Source organism: Macaca nemestrina, chromosome 11 (genome assembly GCF_043159975.1).
Source record: "Macaca nemestrina isolate mMacNem1 chromosome 11, mMacNem.hap1, whole genome shotgun sequence".
Classification (NCBI taxonomy): Eukaryota; Metazoa; Chordata; class Mammalia; order Primates; family Cercopithecidae; genus Macaca; species Macaca nemestrina.
The window spans coordinates 58,980,604-59,001,442 of NC_092135.1; the positions used below are offsets into that span (position 1 = coordinate 58,980,604).

A 20,839-nucleotide genomic window follows, 5' to 3' on the forward strand; every position below is an offset into this window, starting at 1 on the left:
GACATAGTCATTGGACATACACTTCAGGTAGACCCACATGATTCATTCTTCTGTTCACAATAATAAAATGTAATTGGAATCCGTATTTCCTTTTTAAATTTTTCAGTGAACATATACTGAACATCTCCTATGTATAAGTTACTTAATCTATATGAATTCTGTGGGGAATGTGAAACTATGTAAGACTGCCTTTAGGCAGTGTGCAAAGACAACGCACCACATGGGTTGCTTATCAGCTCTGTCAGTTATTCATATTTGAACTGTATTACTTATAAAAGTTCACCTTTTATTTGGGAAAATGTATTTAGCTTTCGTTTCTTTTTTTTTTTTTTTTTTTGAGACAGAGTCTCACTCTGTTGCCCAGGCTGGAGTGCAGTGGCGCGAACTCAGCTCACTGCAAGCGCCGCCTCTCAGGTTCACACCATTCTCCTGCCTCAGCCTCCCGAGTAGCTGGGACTATAGGCGCCTGCCACCACACCTGGCCAATTTTTTGTATTTTTAGTGGAGACAGGATTTCACTGTGTTAACCAGGATGGTCTCGATCTCCTGACCTCGTAATCCACCTGCCTCAGCCTCCCCAGCTTTAATTTCTTTCTTTTTTTTTTTTTTTTTTTGAGACAGAGTCTTGCTCTGTCGCCCAGGCTGGAGTGCAGTGGCCGGATCTCAGCTCACTGCAAGCTCCCCCTCCCGGGTTCACGCCATTCTCCTGCCTCAGCCTCCCGAGTAGCTGGGACTACAGGCGCCCGCCACCTCGCCCGGCTAGTTTTTTGTATTTTTTAGTAGAGACGGAGTTTCACTGCCAGCTTTAATTTCTTAAGCTAATTTATATTTGCTAATCTATGAACAGCTGTGTAATTTATTAAAATTTTTAAGTTTATTGGTCTCTGAAAATAATAGAGCTTCACTAATTTTGAACTTTAAGAATCAGTTTAAAGTCAAATAGTATCTACTGAATATCATTCTGAGATTATTAGAACTTCATTTTCATTTTATATTTCAAGGAATTTGCAACTTAAACATTATTTATCCCTCCAGGGATAGAAATTGGTTAAAGAAAAAAAAAAAAAAGTTCTCTGTTACTGTTTGGTGATACGTTTTTAAGACTGTACTAATTTGGTAATTGTGATACAACAGTTTCAAATTTGCTTGAAGGTTTGCGGCATCTGTATTCTTCAGTACAAACTTGTGTCTTATTTCATTGCTGTATTTTCACAGTCATTGCAATAAAATAGCAAAATGAATGGATTAACAATATAAGGGAAACTATGGCATTTAAGATAGACACCAAAGGTCAACCATGGTGTTCTCTTAATTTCTTAAAACTTAGCAGACAAGTTTCTGGTCATTATAATTTTATAATTTGTATTTGTCCCTTTGATTTTTATCAACACTTCCTTAGTGTTTGTGTACCCTAAAAATAAATTTAGAAGTGTGTTTATTTGAAAGACACAAAATCTTAATTTTTTAAGTTAGTGTGTATTTTTTAAAAAATCACTTTAATATAGTATTTGTTGTTTCATTTGTGCTTTTTTTTTCTTTAAGGAATAAATGCTAAATTACAGTTTTGATCCTTACTGAAGGATCAGGAAATCGTAGATTGAATCCTTGACTGATATGTGTTTAAATAAGATAATCCTTTTTTTTTTTTTTCCTGAGACAGAGTCTTGCTCAGTCTACCAGGCTGGAGTACAGTGGCGCGATCTCGGCTCACTGCAAGCTCCACCTCCCAGGTTCATGCTATTCTCCTGCCTCAGCCTCCCAAGTAGCTGGGACTACAGGCGCCCACCACCATGCCCGGCTAATTTTTTTTGTGTTTTTAGTAGGACGGGATTTCACCGTGTTAGCCAGGATAGTCTCGATCTCCTGACCTCATGATCCACCCACCTCGGCCTCCCAAAGTGCTGGGACTACAGGCATGAGCCACCGCGCCCAGCCAAATAAGATAATCTTTAAAACTTTTACGGTGCTTTAAGTGTCTTCAATCACTGATGTTTGTAACAATTACAAGTACATTCCTGGAGCCAGTTTGTATCTCATAAATCACAATACCTGCAAAATGACAATGTGGGCAACTCATATCTATTTATATTATTAATGGATGGTAAATAATGTGTTCATGTCTGTCAGTAAATATCAGGCTAACTGGTTTTTATGTCAGCAGACTGAGAACTATGAGCAGAGAATACGTGAACAACAGGAACAGCTGTCACTTCAACAAACTATTATTGACAAGCTAAAATCACAGTTACTTCTTGTGAATTCCACTCAAGGTATGTGCATGTTAATTTTTTATGTTTTTCTAGAACCTCTTGGTGAAAAGAAAAGTGTAGGCTGAGTTCTTCTGTTTTATTCCTTCGTTGTTTCTCAGTAGTTTTGATATTATAACTGTGGTACAGTTGTATGTTACATTTATTTAAATGAACACTTGCAGGATATGGGAAAGTGGACTTTCACCTATACTATTCTATACTATACTATACTATACTATACTATACTATACGGTGGAACTCTAAGTTTATAAAACTTTCTAAAAAGCAATTTGCCAGTAAATAGCAGCAAAAGCTTTTGAAAACATCCATGCCTTTTGAACCAAAAACTCAAGTCCTAAGACTATATCATGAGAAAACATTTGTTCAGGTACTCAAAAATATATATGCAAGGATGTGTATCGCAGTATAATTTCTAATCATGGAAAGCTAGAAACAAATATTCAATAGTTACAGTGATCTATATGAATAGCTATGTAGCCAAGAAAAGTGATAATAGGTATTAACTTTTAAGAATATGTTGATGATATATAGCAAAATGAACGAAGCAGGATACGTAAATAAGTGTTATTTTCATTTATGCAGAAAAAGGTGATTCTTGTGTGAATTTATGTGTTTAGGAACAGAAGTATTAACTGGAATAATTCACAGGTGATAAAAATTTGGGTAACATTTACTTTTTATTCTTTTTGGCTGTCTGCATTTTCTAATTTTCCTATGATAAGCATGGAGTCATAATACAAATAATTATCTTAAATAAGAAATTCTTACCTGAAAATATGACTTAATATAAAAGTTGAATTGTTGCTGACAGGGGCAAAGAGCATATTTCTAGTTTTCTAAATTCTGTATATTTTACATACTGCTGACTTTTGGAGAGCAGGGGTTTTGTATGTTTAGTGGGAAGGAAAAAATGTAAATGGACAACTTGTCAAAGTAACTATTACCTAAAGAATTTTCTAAAACTCCTACCTTAAAATCTATTCTCTTTACGGTTTTGAGTTTGTATTACTTTTGCTTTTTCAGGTGGTACCAAAAATAGGGGTTTTCTGCTAATATCCAAGAGGTTTTTGTCTTGCAGATGGCAATTATGGCTGTGTTCCTCTGCTTGAAGACAGTGAAACAAGGAAGAATAATTTGACTGTTGATCAGCCACATAATAAAGTGATTTCAGGAATAGCAAAGGAAAAACTACCAAAGGTAGACATTGCTTCTGCAGAAAGCAGCATTCAAATGCTGATGCGTAACCTAGCTTCCTCATTTTATTTTTCTGAAGTGATCTACCACGGGAATTCCAAACAGAAGTTCCATGTATATAAATATGTGACTTAAATATTTCTGAATAGAAGAACTATTTTCAAGTAAAATAAAGGCTAAGGTTTTGTATTTCCTACTAACCTTTTTTCTACATCACAAGCATTTCAACAAAGAAAAGATTTAACAAAGAAATAGGACTGGGCACAGTGACTCACTCCTGTAATTCAAACACTTTGGGAGGTGAAGGAGGGAGGTTCACTTGAGCTCAACAGTTTGAGACCAGCCTGGGCAACATAGGGGGACCCCTATCTGTATAAAAAATTTAAAAATTAGCCACACAGGATGGCACATGCCTGTAGTCCCAGCTACTCAGTGGGCCGAGGTGGGAGGATTGCTTGGGCCTGAGAGATCAAGGCTGCTACAGTGACCCATGATCATGACACTGCATTCCAGCTTGGGCAACAGAGTGAGACCCTGTCTCTAAATAATTAAAAGCCACATCCACATACATATGTACATATATGTGGGTGTGCGTGTGTGTATATAAATAAATAAAAGTTTAAAATCAGGTAAATAATAAGACAGATTAGAAAATAGCTTTCTAGCTTTTTCTTCAATTGTCTGTGCTTAGTTTAAAAAAAACAAATCCACCCAACTAGCTTAAGCAAAACTTTATTGAAGTAATACAGAAAGAAATAATACATATCCGCAAGGAGACATATACAAGGACGTTCATGCCATGGGTTAGAAACAACCTAAATATCCACCAATAACAGAATAGTTGATCTTTAGAAACTCTTTCGAAAAATTAAAATATACTAAATATATATTAATTTGCCTAAATTTCAGTAGCAATGTTGAGTAAAGATGGAAATTACAAAATGATAAAATGGGAATACTTTATATAGTTTGTTGTTGTTGGTTTTATTTTGTTTTGTTTTTGTTTTTGTTTTTTTGAAGATGAAGTCTTGCTCTGTCACCCAGGCTGGAGTGCAGTGGCATGATCTCTGCTCACTGCAACCTCCGCCTCCCAGGTTCAAGCAATTCTACAGGCACATGCTGCCACGCCTGACTAATTAGGATACTTTATGTAGTTTTTAAAACATAACGTTAATGTTTGTGAAAACGCACATATGTAATAAAAGTATAAAAACCTGGACAGGAAGGGCACACATCTTCTTTAGAAAAACGATCACTTCCAGAATTGGGGAGAAAAGAGACTGTGATACCTGAGAAAGGAATAATGGGGCTTCAGCAGTTATATCTGCAACTTTTTTTTTTTTTCTTAATAGAAGAGAGCTAAGCAGGTATGCAAAATGTTAACACTTGTTAACTCGGTAGTATATATGTATATTATATTGTTCTCCATGTTTTCATAAGTCATTGAAATTTTATAAGTTTGAAAAGGATATCTTTAATGAGATGAGTTGGCTTTTAGTGGGATGATACATATTTTGAATAAAATAAGAACTCTTAACAAATAAGATTTCTTAACATCAACAACAATTAAATCAAGAGTGCTGTATTTATTTCTTTCCTTCTAAATAAAGTAGGAGATTTTCACTTTGTCAGGGTTATTCAGTTACTGATTGCATAACTAAGACTATCTTATTATTTAACATCAAATCTGAGAAATCCAATTTCGAGAGCTTTTCTCTATAAATAAAAGTTTTAGAATAAGAAGTTATCTTGGTACCCGTTATTATATATATTTTTATTTGAAACCATTCTTTGAGTCATTCAGTTTTCTTCACCCTCATTCGATTTTTCATGTATCTAAAAATGCTGATAAACACTGAAACCATGGCATTGAAATATACTAGGTTTATTTTGCAAAAGAGGAAATTGAGAAACAATGATTCTGACTTTTTGGAATACAATTTTGTTACTAGGCCTATTGTAGTACATTATAAAATTGTTGAATTACTATACTGACATAAATTTAGTGCTTAAATAAATAATATTTCTAATCTTCCTGTTTCAGTGTCTTCCAAATGCCATTACTTTACCACAAATTTAATAATAATTTATAGCGTTCCTTTGAAAGTAATAGGACATCTCCAGTTTAAACTATGTAGAAGGTAGTTTTGAAAATAAAACTTTGGTTAGAACAAAAGGGATGATGTGAAAAGCTCTAAGATATAGTAATAGGTTTTTTTTTTAATTTGGATAATTTGTTATTTATGAAAGTTTTAGAGTTTATTTTCAGTCAAGTATCAACAGCAGACCTTCAACAGAAATCTCTTTAAAAATTATATTTGTTTAAATTCTGTAGGCTAATTATTTTATCTGTGAAATATATATCTGGATACCTGGGATGAAATTAAGTTTAAGTAACAGAAATCATTTCAGAGATAGCCTGTGTGCAAAGAATTAATAATATTACATCGATTGTAACTATAGTTTTGGGCAGATGGTAAGAGGAAAAGCTCCAAGTAAGGAATAAATCTAACTTCAGTGAGTTATCTTAATTATCTTTACTAATAGGGGAACGATTTATATTATAGCCACATTTTTATACTTTGAATAGCTCATCAACTCAATTTTCTTTGTAACCATTTAATAAAAATTAAAATTAACTGTCTTGTATTTCGGCTTCCTCTTCTTTTATATATCTCTAGCCAAAGTGCTAATGAGCACTAAACGTATAAGGGATTAAAGAAAAGAGAAAATACATTCTAAAAGAATGGATATATTAGATGTATTGAATATTTGAGAGTTGTCTGTATGCTTAGTGTAAAAAATTAGGCCTATGTTAGAAAAAATACTGGCCATCAAGCAATGGAAATTAAAATATGTTCCACTGGCCTATGTGTTGGTCTATACTTAGTGAGTTATAATTCACCTTTAGCTAATACGGGTGAAACCTTTCCTAAAGAACTCTGAATGTGTAGCTATATTCAAGCTTCTTCTTCCACAATGGAAAAAATCCATGTTGGTTGGTTGCATCTCACATGGATGAGAACTAGAAGGCATTATAGAGAAATGGTTAAGGTGATGGTATGATTCTTTTTTATTCTATTTTTTATTTTTTATTCTCTTTTTAGTTTATTTTTAGTATACTTTAATATTATTGGTCTTCTGCAAAACTAATCTGTTTCTAGAAATCACATTCCCAGTCAATTGGCCTAGCTTCTATAATGAATTAGTAAGTTAATAGAAATGCTTTGAACCAGTAACAGAAGGAAGCCACTATGAGCCACCCACAGTCCTTTCCTCCTTCTGTTTGGTGGGTGGTTTGAGAATTTGTTTTCTTTAGACTACTTGTTTTGTTGAGGATTTTGTTTTGTCAGGAGGTTTGAGAAGGGAAAGGTGGACATTTTAGCAAATAGCCATTCTGGCTGCCTTGGAAAAAGAGACATAAAGTAGAGGAAAGAGGGATATTTGAAGGGGAAAGAGGCGCTTTTAGAAAATTTTACTTAAGAGACATGAAATTTATAGTTCAATCTGTATTCATGTTATTCCTACACAAAAAGCTTGCAAAAATCCTTTGACTTCTAAAGGGACAGAAAGAGGTAAAGACAAAGCCTCTATCATTAGATGACCCTTAGTGCTCTGCTTGAGACAGTAGGGAAGGAAATACTCAGTTTAATGGAAAACTTTAGTTTTGTCTTTTGTACACCACAGTAATTTGCACAGTGTTTTGTATTATCTCTCATATTATTCCAGACTTACCCAAAACTTAGGGCTTAAAACAACAAATTTATCTGAGTTTCTGTGGGTCAGAAATTCTGGAGTGACTTACCTGGGTGGCCCTGAATCAGGGTCTCTTATGTTGAAGTCAGGATGTAGACAAGGACTGCAGTCATCTGAAGGCTTAACTGATTGGAGGATCCACTTCCAAGATGGGTCACTCACATGACTGTTGGCCAGAGACCTTTCCACATGAGCCTGTCTGCCCGAACTGACAGCTAACTTCACTCGAAGTAAGGGATCTGAGAGAGAGAAATGTGCCCTCTGTGACTTAGTCTCAAAGTCACATTCCTTCACTTCCACTTAATTTTGTTCATTAGAAGCAAGTCACTAAATAGTGGGGCAAGAAATTAAGTTACACCCCTTGAAGGGATGAGTATCAAAGTTTCATAGATGTATTTTAAAAGCAACACAGGTATTGGAGATTGTTTGTGGTGTATAGAAGAGGATGTGAAAGATCAAGAGACAAGGAGACTGATACTTAATTTAATTTACCTTACAACAAATATTGATGAAAGGTAAGGGAACTTAATATTCACTTAATAGTGAATTTAACTTCCTGAATCATGTGATTATTAATCTTAAAGGGAAAAAATATCATAGCCTATCATCTTAAGAACAATTTCAAAAATTCTAATATGAATATACTTTCCAGAGGAGAATAATAGCAATGCTTAGAGAACTAAGAAATTGTTGCATATTACTGATTCTTTTTTATAATGTTAAAAACTGAAAATGCAGATAACAAAAATGCACACAATTATTCTTGACAAAGACTGTTCATCTCTTGTTTACAGGACACCATTGTCAGACATAGTAACTTATGTCCATGTTAGCAGTTACTATTTAAATAACAAGTTTTGTATTTGTGTAACAAATATAAAGGTATTCTATAAAAATATAAAACTGTAAATTATCAGTTTAATTCACTTTTTTAAAAACCAGGATTGTAATGTACTGTTTCACTTTTAAAATCTCAGAAATGAGATTTTTATAATTTACTTCTGCGAGATAGTTTGGTTGCCAAACTAAATACTATCTTGAGTGTCTAGGTTTTGACAGAAATTGTTTGCCCTCATCTTTCTATGCCACTTTTTGTTCCTGTGGAGAATTATACAAAATTCTCGGGTGGTTTGATGCAAGAAAATATGTAGAAAGCAATAATAAAGAAGACAAAAAATTTGGTGATATTGGTAAATTACTTTTCGTCATTTATCCAATAATTCTGAATTCATGGTGTATACTTAACACTGCCAACCACTGGAGAGCAAAGAGATGTTGTCCCTGTCTTCCAGCTTAAAGTCTTGATTTAATAATTAACATTATTGAATGTTGAAAAGTTATTTCAGATTCTAGGATCCAAAATATGAAGTAAACATGGTATGAGTTCACTAATTAAATAGAGTTTATGTGTTCTCATGCCTATATATTTCTAACTTATTCTTTATACATGTCTTTATTTTTCATCTGAGTTAAAAACTCAAGTATATGACGAGTGCAGTTGTTACTGAAAGATGTCAGTTAAAACAGTTTGCAGATTTCAAATATAGCTATCATTGTGATTAGATCAGCAGATATGGTAGCTTTGAGGAACAAGAAAGATTTTAGGTTTAGAATATTATAAACAGTGATATAGCTGTGGAGCTGGCAATTGCAAGCAGTAAGATGTGCTGTACTGGACAATTGCAAGTAAATATAGAAGCTCTGACATGTTTCAAGAAAGCTGTTGTCTAAAAAGTCATTTGTCAATCATTTACACAAGAAGTAGTTATTGAACTCCTATTTGCCAAGCCTTGCTGGTTATTAACAGAAATACAAAAAACAAAACACAACAATAGCAGTAGTATTGTAAGTAATAGACAACATCTATCCCCTTTAAGGAGCTATAGTCTGGTTGGGGAAATGACGATTTGGAAACCTACAGCAATTAGCAAGCATTATAAAATAATGTAAAGTCCTAATTATATAACAAAATGAAACCCGGTCTCTACTAAAACTACAAAAATTAGCCGGGCGTGGTGTCAGGCACCTGTAATCCCAGCCACTTGGGAGGCCGAAGCAGGAGAATTGCTTGAACCCAGGAGGCGGAGGTTACAGTGAGCTGAGATCACACACTCCAGCCTAGGTGACAAGTGAAACTCCGTCTGAAAAAAAAAAAAAAATTCTAACTGTAATTTTATGGCACAGATAAAACATATAGAGCCTTAATTTAATTTAAAAATTAAAATTCTCAGCTTAAGGGCTTGATCAAGGGCCCACAATTTAGGTTCCAGTACAGAAAAGAAGACAACTTACTTGGCCTTTATCTTGTTTATGTGTGCATAGATAAGTAAAGTTAAATTTTCTACAAGATTTTGATGGAAAAAGGATACTTTTTAGACAAGAGCCAGAATTATTCTAGGTCACTTGGGAGAACATTATGTAAACCGAAAGCTAAAATTGAGGGTTTTGAATGAGCCATTTCATTTACCATAACCATTTTTAGGTGACATAATCATGGCTGCAGAGGAGAAAGTGCTTCCTACCTTTTTCTTACTTTACTCTATAGACAGCCCTTCAGTGAGTGGCATTTACGCATGGTGTGCTCCTTCAATTATGTATAGCAGTTTTGGCAGGCAGTACATGAACTTGAACTCTGTTCTGCTTTCTGATCTTCTGTAGCTAATAAAATCCTAATCTCACAGGTCTAGGTCTTAGATGGCATCCCCATCCTTATACTGTTTATATCTTATATACACTGGACTTCAAGGGCAGTGCCCACTTAGGGATCATCTGAGTTTTGGGCCCCTATAGCTTCTCTCAACACTCCAGACACTTTCTGTTGCAAGTCTCTTAAACCACATTTGTTTGTTAAGTTGCTATATATTGTCCAAATAAGTAAAAGCTTTAAACTGGTTTATAGGTAAATGATAAACATGTTTTTCATCATTTGAACAAAAGCTAAAAATTAGGCCGTTAGTCAACATATTTAACTACTAAGTGATTTCTGTGGAAAAGTCAAATCTCATTTACATCATCTAAACACATAGCACTTCTTCTAAGAGAGGAACTTGAAGTAAATTTAACTGCATTTGTTACTCAACTTTTTAAAAATTTGCCCCTGAATTCCTTTAATGTTTAATCTTTTCTTTCCATCTTTTATCATACAGAAATGGTGATTATGCACACTGTACAATGGCACAGGCCAATGTAGGCTGGGGCTTAGAGAACTGGAGAAAAACATGTTTGTGTGTAGTACCTCAGGTAATCCTTGCTTTGCAATCCAGAGCAAATGTACTGCTTCTCCTGGTTTTCTTTCTAGAAACTGCATTATATATACCCTATTTTTATATCTAATGCTTCTATATTACTCCTCTTTGGAGACCAGCCTTTTTTATAGACTTTCTGGTAGAATATCAATTAGAAAGGAAACAACCAATTTATTCATTAAAGTTCAGTTTTCTCCAAAGTGTCATACTACACAAACTTTTTTTAATTTTTAGACAGGGTCTCACTCTGTCACCCAGACTGGCTCACTGCAACCTCCGCCTCCTAGGCTCAAGCAAATCTCCTGCCTCAGCCTCCTGAATAGCTGGGATTACATGCATGCACCACCACACCTGGCTAATTTTTGTATTTTTAGTAGAGACGGGGTTTCACTATGTTGGCCAGGCTAGTCTCGAACTCCTGATCTCAAATGATCCATCCGCCTCGGACTCCTATAGTGCTGGGATTACAGGTGTGTGCCACTGTGGCTGGCCAATACACAAAGTCTTAAGAAAAAAATATTGACATCCAAAACATTTTAATAATTACATTGAAATTTTCTATTGCAGAAACTTTGTTTCCAAATCTAAATTATTAATTCTTCCTAACCCTTTCCTGCTCTAGGTTTGTGTTTTTGAATTCAGTACATCATCTTACAGTTTTTGCTTTTGTGAAAATACTGGAAATAATTTTGAGGAAGAAAAGAAAATAAGAAGTAATATGTCAACCTTCTAAATTCTCTTTCCTAACTTAGAAGCAAATTTGAATGTCTCTAGTATGGCTTTTCTCTCCTTATTTCCCCTTCTCATCCTTTTTCTCACACTTCCCTTTATTTAAAACTCATCTTCAAAGCACACACAATAGAGTCGACAGAGTCTATCCAGCCCTGATTTCTCTTGGCCAAGACATGAAAGGCTGTTCTCTCAACCTCGATAGGTAAGGAATAGCCCCCTGTCCACCTCCATCTTAGTCTGTGTTGCTATAAAGGAATACCTGAGGCTGGGTGATTTATAAAGAAAAAAGGTTTAGTTGGCTCATGATTCTGATATCTGTAAAAGTTCAAGATTGGACATCTGCCTCTGGCAGGGGCCACAGGCTGCTTCCACTCATGGCAGAAGGCAAAAAGGAGCCAGCATTGCAGAGATCCTATGGTGAGAAAGGAAGCAAGAGAGAGAGGGGAGGTGACAGACTCTTTTTAACAACCAGTTTTCTCAGGAGCTAAAAGAGTAAGAAGTCACTCACCTGCTATCCTTACCCCCACAGCCCCCAGGATTTCTCTATTCATGAGGGATCTGCCCCCATGACCCAGACCCCTCCCATTAGGCCACCTCCAACATTGGGGATCAAATTTCAAAATCAGATTTGGAGGCAACAAATATCCAAACTATAGCACCCACAAACCATCTAGTTTATCTTATTATAACCCGTCATCCTAAAAGTTGTCAAAATCTGGCTGGGCGCAGTGGCTTACGCCTGTAATCCCAACACTTTGGAAGCCAAGGTGGGTGGATCACTTGAAGTCAGGAGTTTGAGACCAGCCTGTCCAATGTAATGAAACCCTGTCTCTACTAAGAATAGAAAAATTAGCCAGGCATGATGGTGGGTGCCTGTAATCCCAGCTACTCTGGAGGCTGAGGCAGTTGAATCACTTGAACCCAGGAGGTGGAGGTTGCATGAGCCAAGATCACAGCCTGGGCAAGAGTGAGATTCTGTCTCAAAAAAAAAAAAATTTTTCTCTAAATCTGTTTTGAAGGTATTTTTTTTTTCAGTGTTATGAAATGCTTCTACATTCAATCTGCTGTGATTTTTTTTTTGGTTGAATTATATGATGAAAATTCAGCCTCAAATAGATATTGTAGTTGAAAATGGGAAGAGTATTTTAATAGCCTTTTTAGCAATTGTGGATAGTCTTTGATACTGCCCTAAAATTTGGTAGTGTCTTAAAATGTTAGCTGCAATATGGAATGTGAAACCGTATCAGTGAACTTTACATTAAAAGCTGTTGGTCTATCTTGTACTTTGAATATGTCTTTTACTAATGTATGATTGTTACATCATGAATCATTTGGAAAATATTGGTTCACTAAGTTGTGTAGATCTTGCAAATGTTGACCTATTATATAATATTTTAAAATCACATTTAACATCATCACTGATCACATCAGAAAAATCTTTTAAGTATTGGGCATCTGTCAAGCTTACTGTGACAGGTACAGGTTTTCCAAAATTTTAATTTTCACTTGGAAGCTCAAATTTTATCATTGGCAACAAATCTTGTCAGTTGCTTTCCTTAACATGACAGGCTAACTTCATTTGGTTTTGAGAAAATGTCTGAATAACCATAGCTTGTGTGTCAGTCATTCTTTCAAGCAAAAATGGCATTCCATTAGAAAAGTAACTGGTTTACTTGGAACTCAAATAGTTGCACAAGTACTTTTCCCCAAGACAATAATTGTACTTCAGTGTGCAGCAGAAGTCCTTTTGTGTATACTTCCCATTTTGTCACACAAAATATTAAAAATATGTTGAGATCAGGTTTCAATAAAATTAATCATTTTACTGCCTTATTAAGGACATTCTTAGTTGAAACTGCCTTTTTTTTTTTTTTGGCTGTTTTTTTACTGAGTGTGTGACATTGAAGAATACAGTGACAACAGTTTGACATGGCCTTAGTCATACTCGGGCATCAGCAGTTTTACTCACCATTGTTTTTGCATAATCAGCCTAAATGCCAACACAGCAAAAAATGCAAATATTAATAATATCTTAATTGTGACAATAGTTGATTTCAATTATGTCATTATGTCAGCGTCTGGGATTTCATTTTATTCTACTTACAAGCTAGTAAGTTAGCCAGTTACTGTTTCATGGGTACTGGAGAAAAACAGAAAAGTGAATCAGAGAAAAAGGACTTTATTATTTACAGTAAAACGAGTAGCCAAGAACATCTTATTTTCATTAGTCCCACCTAGGAAGTAACACAGATAGACACAGATGATGCTTATACATGCAATGGTTACATTGAAGGAGAGGCATATTGAGCTTGGGGAACCCACCATTTTATAGCAGGTGGTAAGCATGCCTGCTCTTTGTCCAAGAGGGAGATATTACCGAGTCTTTCAAATTTGCTCTCTGCAAACACAAGCCTGAGAAAAGCCCCAGATAAAGAACAGTGAGTATTCCTGACATGAACAGCAAAAATGCGCCAGGATGCTCAGGGGCCATGGCAGATTACATCTCCCAACATTGTATCCCTTGAAAGGCACTTGGGACCCTTAAGGATCCTGGACCATATTTTGGGAACCACTGGTTTAACCAGATTATAATATCCTGTTAGAAAAAAAAATCATACTGCCTTTTTCTCAGTAAGTTACTTTTCATCCTACTGAAAAAATGTCATGTTCTAAGAATACTCCAGCATCTCCTCAGGAATGTTTACTTGTACATGGAGGTCCTAGTGCTTCCTCATCACTTCTTTTCACATACATCAGATAATAAATTGTTTTACATCTTCATACTTTAAATCATGATGCTTGTAAATTAATCTATATTAAATCTAGAGCAGACTCTGAATTTTGATTCTAATTTGTTAAAAGATAGTTTGATAGTAGATACCTGCATTTTCTAGTATGTTCCATAAAACCCTAGGACTATGAAGTGCTGCCTACTAGGTACTCTGGTAATTTTTAAGGGCACAAGACTGTATCTAGGATATGAAATCAATACTGAGAAAACCACTTAGCTTTGTTTAAGTACAGGATCTTCAGCTAACTCTGTTCCCGGTATTGTATTTTAACATCCTCTCACTGGATTCGTAGTTGCCTCTAAGATACTGCTAGATTTTGAGGGTAGAGGAGGGAGAAGAGTCACCTAATTTTTCATTTGCACCTGTACACTCCGAGCTTCTCTGTTGCTTGGTTAAGCAGTGTCTTGCTGTGTTATGAAAGCTGATTTATTCCCTGAAAGATTTTTTTTTCTTTGCCAGTTAGTCATCTTTCTATATATTTATGCTCTAAGCTATATATCTTAGAATCCTAATAAAACTATTGTATAGCAGTTCCCACACATTCTGCATTGTCATTGACCTGTGGTTTTTGTCTCCCTCCCTGATAAGTCCCTTTTGGAAACGAATAATTTTAAGATGAGCATCTTTTGTTGTCTCTTTCCTATTATGTTTGTCAATAGTAGTGTGATTTTTGCATTTAAGCTTAGTTTCCTCTAAGTAATTCCATATTTGATGGATTTACTCATTGTTATTTCTACTCCTAATTTCTCTTGACTATTTAACATTAAAGACAGCATGTTACCCTCTACATTTTATCTTAATAATACTATAGGGAGCCACTGACTTGTCTGTATTCTCTAGAAGTTACATCTGGACCATATGTCTGCTAAATGGCCAAATGGCCACAGTGAATCTCCTTGCTTTCCTTCTTGCTTCTGCTCATTGAACATTCTTTCTTGCCTTCTCTTTTTTACCTATTCTGCAGCCTGAGACTCCTCACTTCTGTCCTCAGCTCTTGCTTCTCATCTTATCCTGTGCCGTGAGCATAAAGTGATAACTTTTTGATAAAGCTGAATCTAAAATTCTTCTTCCTACTCTTTTTCTTTTTGATAAATGTTCATTCCCCTTTGACGTGAAGAAGATATTAGGTCTTGGTAGTTTGTTTATTTTTTACTAAATTCTTTCTTGGCCAAAAAAAAAAAAGGTGGTGAGGCCCCCAGTTTTCAATTTTACTACACAGGAAAGACCTAACCTCAGTTTCTTTAGGGTTTCTCCTGCCCTAAGATTTTTTTGATGCTAACAGAAAAGAAGAAAAGTTCTTATTTGCCTTTATCTTGGTTATGTGTACATAGATATGTAAAGTTAAATTTTCTACAATATTTTGATGGAAAAAGGATAATCTCTAGACAAGAGCCAAAATTATTCTAGGTCACTTGGGAGAACATTATGTAAACTGAAAGCTAAAACAGCTTTGAATGAGCCATTTCATTTACCATAACCATTTTTAGGTGACATAATCATGACTTCAGAGGAGAAAGTGCTTCCTATCTTTTTCTTACTTTATAGACAGAGTGCTGCTGTAAACATTTTGTGTACAGGTTTCTGTGTGAACATAAATTTTGAAGTGCCCAGGAGTGCATTCATTGGGTCCTATAGTACTTACATGTTTGGAGTTTTTGTTTGTTTTAAGAAATGGACAAAATGTTTTCTAGAGTGGTGAAGGGTATTGGTAGTTTTGTTTTTACAGGCAGTGAACTTGATTAGCTCAGGGTAACTGTCACTCCTATGGAGAGAGGCAGCTCCTATCTCAGTTCAATCCTTAGAGCTTTAGCTACAAAGCTTTTAGTCTCGCCCAACTTGGGGACTGCCAGAGACTTGAGCTGAATTGAAACTCAGAATTTAAGGTTCTCAAATTCTCTAGGGCTCCTTTCCCTCACTCTCCAGTGACCATGGTTATGATCTCATTCTCCTTCTTGGTTCTTCCAGCCAGAATGTTAGTGGGCTTTTTTGTTGGAATTTCAGCCACTACTGTGCCTCTACTGCAGGGTGGCCATCATCAGGACAAAACCATAGAAAACTGGGAATACACTCTAAGCCAATTACTTACTACACATTTTTGACTCTCCTCCAATATATGCAAAGTTCGGTCTTCAATGTTTTCAAGTAGTTGGGGGGTGTGTGTGTGTGTGTGGATGTGTGTGTGTGTGTGTGCGTGTGTGTTGCCCAAAGTTTATAACTGTTATTTGCAGAAGAATGGTTTGTTAGGTGCTCACTCCTACACTATGGAATCTTAGCTCCTACAGTCTAGTTTTTTGTTTTTTTCTGGCTGAGTATGGTCAGGATATGGTCCAAAATCACCCAACATATAAAGAACCCAGAAAATGTGACCCAGTTATAAGAGAACAGACACCAACCCTAAGATGATTCAGACACTGAAATTACCAGACAAGGACTTTATCAGCTACTATAACTATACCCAGTCTTTTATTAAAAGATAGCTGGGGAGGCAGGAAGGGAGTTAAGCTTTCCAGAGAGGATAGAATTACCAGTAGGGTACTCTACCCATTGTCATGCTTTGTCAAATGCTTAACTTCTATGCCAAGTTTGAGAAATACTATGAAATTTTGTCAAAGAAAGTACTGCCAAATTGCCTATGTTAACAAGTGACTCGTTTGGCAAAACTTGAGTAAATCTATCTTAAGTTATTTATGGATGTACATTTCTATTTGTACGATACATCCTTGAGAACACAGCAAAAAAAAGGCTATACCAAAGGTTTCCCCTCCCACCCTGGGCAATATTTAAGCATCAAAACGTGGCCTGTAACTGCTTCTCAGTGATAAATATATATATTTTTATTGTATGACAGGAAGATTTTAGAATCTTAAAATTAGTTTGCCTTGGTGCAATATGTAAATGTAACCATTCTTTATCTCCAGCCCTATGCTGGATAACTGTACCACTTAGCTTCTCCAGCAGCCAAGCATTATGGCTAAGTAGTTAAAGCTACTGGGGCAGAAAGGCTTGTGTTCCAGTCACAGCTACTCCGTCTGCCAAACTATATACAAATTATTTGATCTCTTCAAAGCAAATTTTAAAATCATAATTAAGTACAGAATTCAGAAGATTTTGTGGCTTGCCAGGTGCAGTGGCGTGCACCTGTAGTCCTAGCTACTTTGGAGGCTGCAGCAGGAAGACTGCTTGAGTCCAGAAATTTGACTCTAGTCTGCTCAACGTTGCAAGACCTCCATCTCAAAATAAGCAGATTTTGTGATTTAAGTTAAATAAGTAATACATGCAAATTGCTTAAATAATAGCTATTTTCAAGAAGATCGCTTCTGTCCTTCATGGTGTAGTGGTATAACACTAAATTTGTGGTTAAAGGATTTTTCCAAATCAGTTGATTTTTTTCTTTTTTGAGACGGGTTCTTGCTGTGTTGCCCAGGCTGGTCTCAAACTCCTCCCTCTCAACCTCCCTAGTAGTTGGGATTACAGGAGCATGCCACCATGCGCAGCACGGATCAGTTCGTTTTAAATGTAGTATTTGGGGAAAGAGTGAAAGGAGTGTGAGAAATCTTAATTAAATTGGTCACTGAAGTTATGCAGTTTCCGTTTTGCATTAAAAAAGCATCTCCACAAATATTTCTTCCCTTTAAAAAAATAAACTCAGAAAGATATATGCAAAAGGTACCTAATACAAAGTGAAAGACTTAGAAGACAGATAGTAGAAAAGTATTCATCTCATTCTACAAATTAACTTGGATAGAATTGAAATTACAGTAATTGTGGCAGTACTGGTAAAGGATTTTACCTTTTCTGAAACAATATGTTTTATTGTAGCATTGAATCAGTAGAGATTGTGGGGATGGGTTATGTTAAACCACAACCCAATAAAGAACTTGGAAGTAATTAGGGTGTTTAATTTTATTTTTATATTGTTTATTTTCTTGCCACTTCCTTCAGAACTCTGGGATGGATCCCATTTTGCCCTGGAGTTGTTCCCACACTGGCAGTGGGTTTGCCTAGCACACTGTATCACACAGAACAGACAAGGCTCCTAGGATTTGTGTTTCTCTTGCTTTGCTAGATTTTCAGGAATGTTAATGAGGGTGAGAGAACCATAGATTTTATATGGCTATAAGTTCTTTTAGATTAAATACAATATTTTTTTTTTAGCGTTTGTCTTCAAACTTTTATGTTACTATTCTTTTATGTTTATTCTTATCAAATATCTTTTTGTAATTTTTTTCTGGTCCTGTTTTATACCTTAATCTTTTTCTGTCTCCGCCCTTTTTTTACTTTCTCCCTAATTCAGCTGTATCCAGTGCTTGACTTCACCATAACATCTTTTGTCACAGTATATGTAAAATGGTAATGAAATACTCAACCTCAGTTCCTCCTTTAACATTTCATTCTTAGATCTCAAAAATGTAAGTGACAAATGAATCTTTATTTTCAGTTTTTTTCCTACTACGTACTTTTCCTTTTTCTGTAGTGAATTTTATCAAGCTAACATTTATACCTATTCCATAGTTTTATATTCCCTCTACCAATCCATCCCATCCCACCTTGGCTTATTTCTTAGTTTATATTGATCCAAGTAAGGATTCTTGTTTCTGCTTAAAAAGCGTATTTCTATTTAGCCTCATCCAGAAAAGAAATAAAACATTGACTACACTCAGTTGCCTGAGCTAGCTAAAAATAAATATTCCTTTGCATGCAAGGATCCTAACTAAAGTTTAAAGGAAGTCTTTGATATGAACACTGGAGTAAAGTGAAATATGTATCATTGAAAACTTACCTTCTTCACTTAATAGAAGCCTTTTAAAGTTTGGGTTTCTTACATACATATGAGAGAATATACATCTTGTTAAAGAGTTTAGTCAGAATTATCTTTAAAAATTCCATAACTCAGCTGGGTGCGGTGACTCACGCCTGTAATCCCAGCACTTTTGGAGGCTGAGGCGGGCAGATCACCTGAGGTCAGGAGTTTGAAACCAGCCTGACCAACATGCCGAAATCCTGTCTCTACTAAATATACAAAAATTACCCAGGCATGGTGGCAGGCTCCTGTAATCTCAGCTACTTGAGAGGCTGAGGCAGGAGAATCGCTTGAACCCAGAAGATGGAGGTTGCAGTGAGCCAAGATCATGCCACTGCACTCCAGCCAGGGCAACAAAAGCGAGACTCTGTCTCAAAAAAAGAAAAAAAAAATTCCATAACTCAACTTTATTTTACTGACTTTAATTGCTTAAAATTTTTAAGAAAAAAATATGGTTTTGAATGACAATTTTTATTTCTTTTCTATCTTTCCAATTTTTTATAAAAGGAATAAAATAATTTCACTTTTAGTATCAACTGTAACAAAAGCAGGTGTTAAGGAAAACGTACATTTCTTTGAGAGGTTGATATCTAACATATCCTAGAATGCGAAACAAAAACATTTTTCATTATTTTTGCATCAAGAATAAAGCCTGGTTTGGACTAATGAAAGATAAACCACTTTTTTCTCCTTCTTAAATATCACTGCATATTCAACTGTCCCCTGAACATATATTTTTGATATAATACCCATCTATGAGAAGCTTAAATTGACTTACACTAAATCAAAATTCTCCCAATTCACATAAGAAATTTAAGGAAACATTTTACATCTTCCAACTGTTTCAGATGTGTTTATCTTAATGGATTTAGTTGAATGACTTACCCAGCGACATACTGGAAGTGTATATGAAAAGTATGATGTGTAAAACTCTTATTTCAGCATTCATTCCACAAGTTCAGCATTTCCAAACTAGTACTTGGAACAGTTTATGATGTTAAGTATTTTAAGTTTTAGTACCTCAAAATAAATTCATTTTTTGAATGATTTAATGCTTAAAATCTCCTAAAATATAATGTTCAAAATTCCCTTGCTTTCTTATTTGAAGTTATAACTTCGTCTTCCTGCAGTACAGAGCCCACTTGGATTATATTTGAGAATCGAAAGAAAAATACAAGTTATCCTTACTCTCTGAGATGCTCAGCAAACTGATTAATCTTTATTAAGATCATGCACTGAAAAAGTCTGAGTTTCTGGGAAAGTGTTGAAGTTGCCATTGATTATACTAATCCTAAATCCTTTGAAAAATTAATGATTGTTTTCAGAAAGTTGTATCAGACTGCTATAATGGAAAATAGCATTAACATGTTATGCCCCATTCTAAATAAACCCAACTTCAAAATGTCTGTCAGAAAACTGTTTAGCTTTTTTTTTTTTTCCAAGTAGCATTTTAAGAGGTCCCTTTCTGAAAATTTTTCTTGGGTACTGGGAACTCAGAATTTTCATTTGAAATATATTAACAGGTTTATTTGGCGTGAATGATAAAAGGTGCAGTGTATTGCCTAGTACAACCACTAATACTTTTTTTCAATAACAATAAAAACACAAATAATAGTAAGCAGAGCTGTGTTTCTAACCCCAAAGAAGCTGGAGACCTTAGTTTAGATACTTCATAGGAATTCCTTAAGGAGTCCTCCTTCACCTCCTGCCAATACACCCAAGGAATCTTTTCTTGATAAATTCACCGACATTAGTTATCAAATCTAAACATCACAGAATTTAGCATCAATTATTTACCAAGTGAGACAAAGGTTTGCCATTTTTTTCTTATCTTTTCCTTCAGTCCTCTTCATCCCCATTAGTTTTTAATACTTCTTTAATCTCAGAAGCAATCAGTCCTAGTTTATGTCAAAGTCAGGACTTTGGAATTTAGAACACTATCTTTACCACTTTCTGTAACTATCTCCAGTTTTAGCCTAAAACTACAGAGCATTACTCTTTTTTTTTTTTTTTTTTTTTTTTTTGAGACAGAGTCTTGCTATGTCGCCC

The 20,839-nt window shown here is 35.2% G+C and overlaps 1 protein-coding gene across 5 annotated transcripts in view; it reads left to right on the forward strand.

The window, feature by feature from the left end:
* The window catches only part of LOC105483349 (TRAF family member associated NFKB activator), a 105,640-nt gene that overhangs the window by 70,625 nt on the left and 14,176 nt on the right, over positions 1-20,839 (forward strand). For all 5 annotated transcript variants that reach the window (XM_071072853.1, XM_071072857.1, XM_071072854.1 and 2 more), the window contains 2 exons: positions 2,162-2,270; positions 3,349-3,467. In XM_071072853.1, the coding sequence (XP_070928954.1) occupies positions 2,162-2,270; positions 3,349-3,467 (228 nt within the window). The remainder of the gene's footprint in view (positions 1-2,161; positions 2,271-3,348; positions 3,468-20,839) is intronic.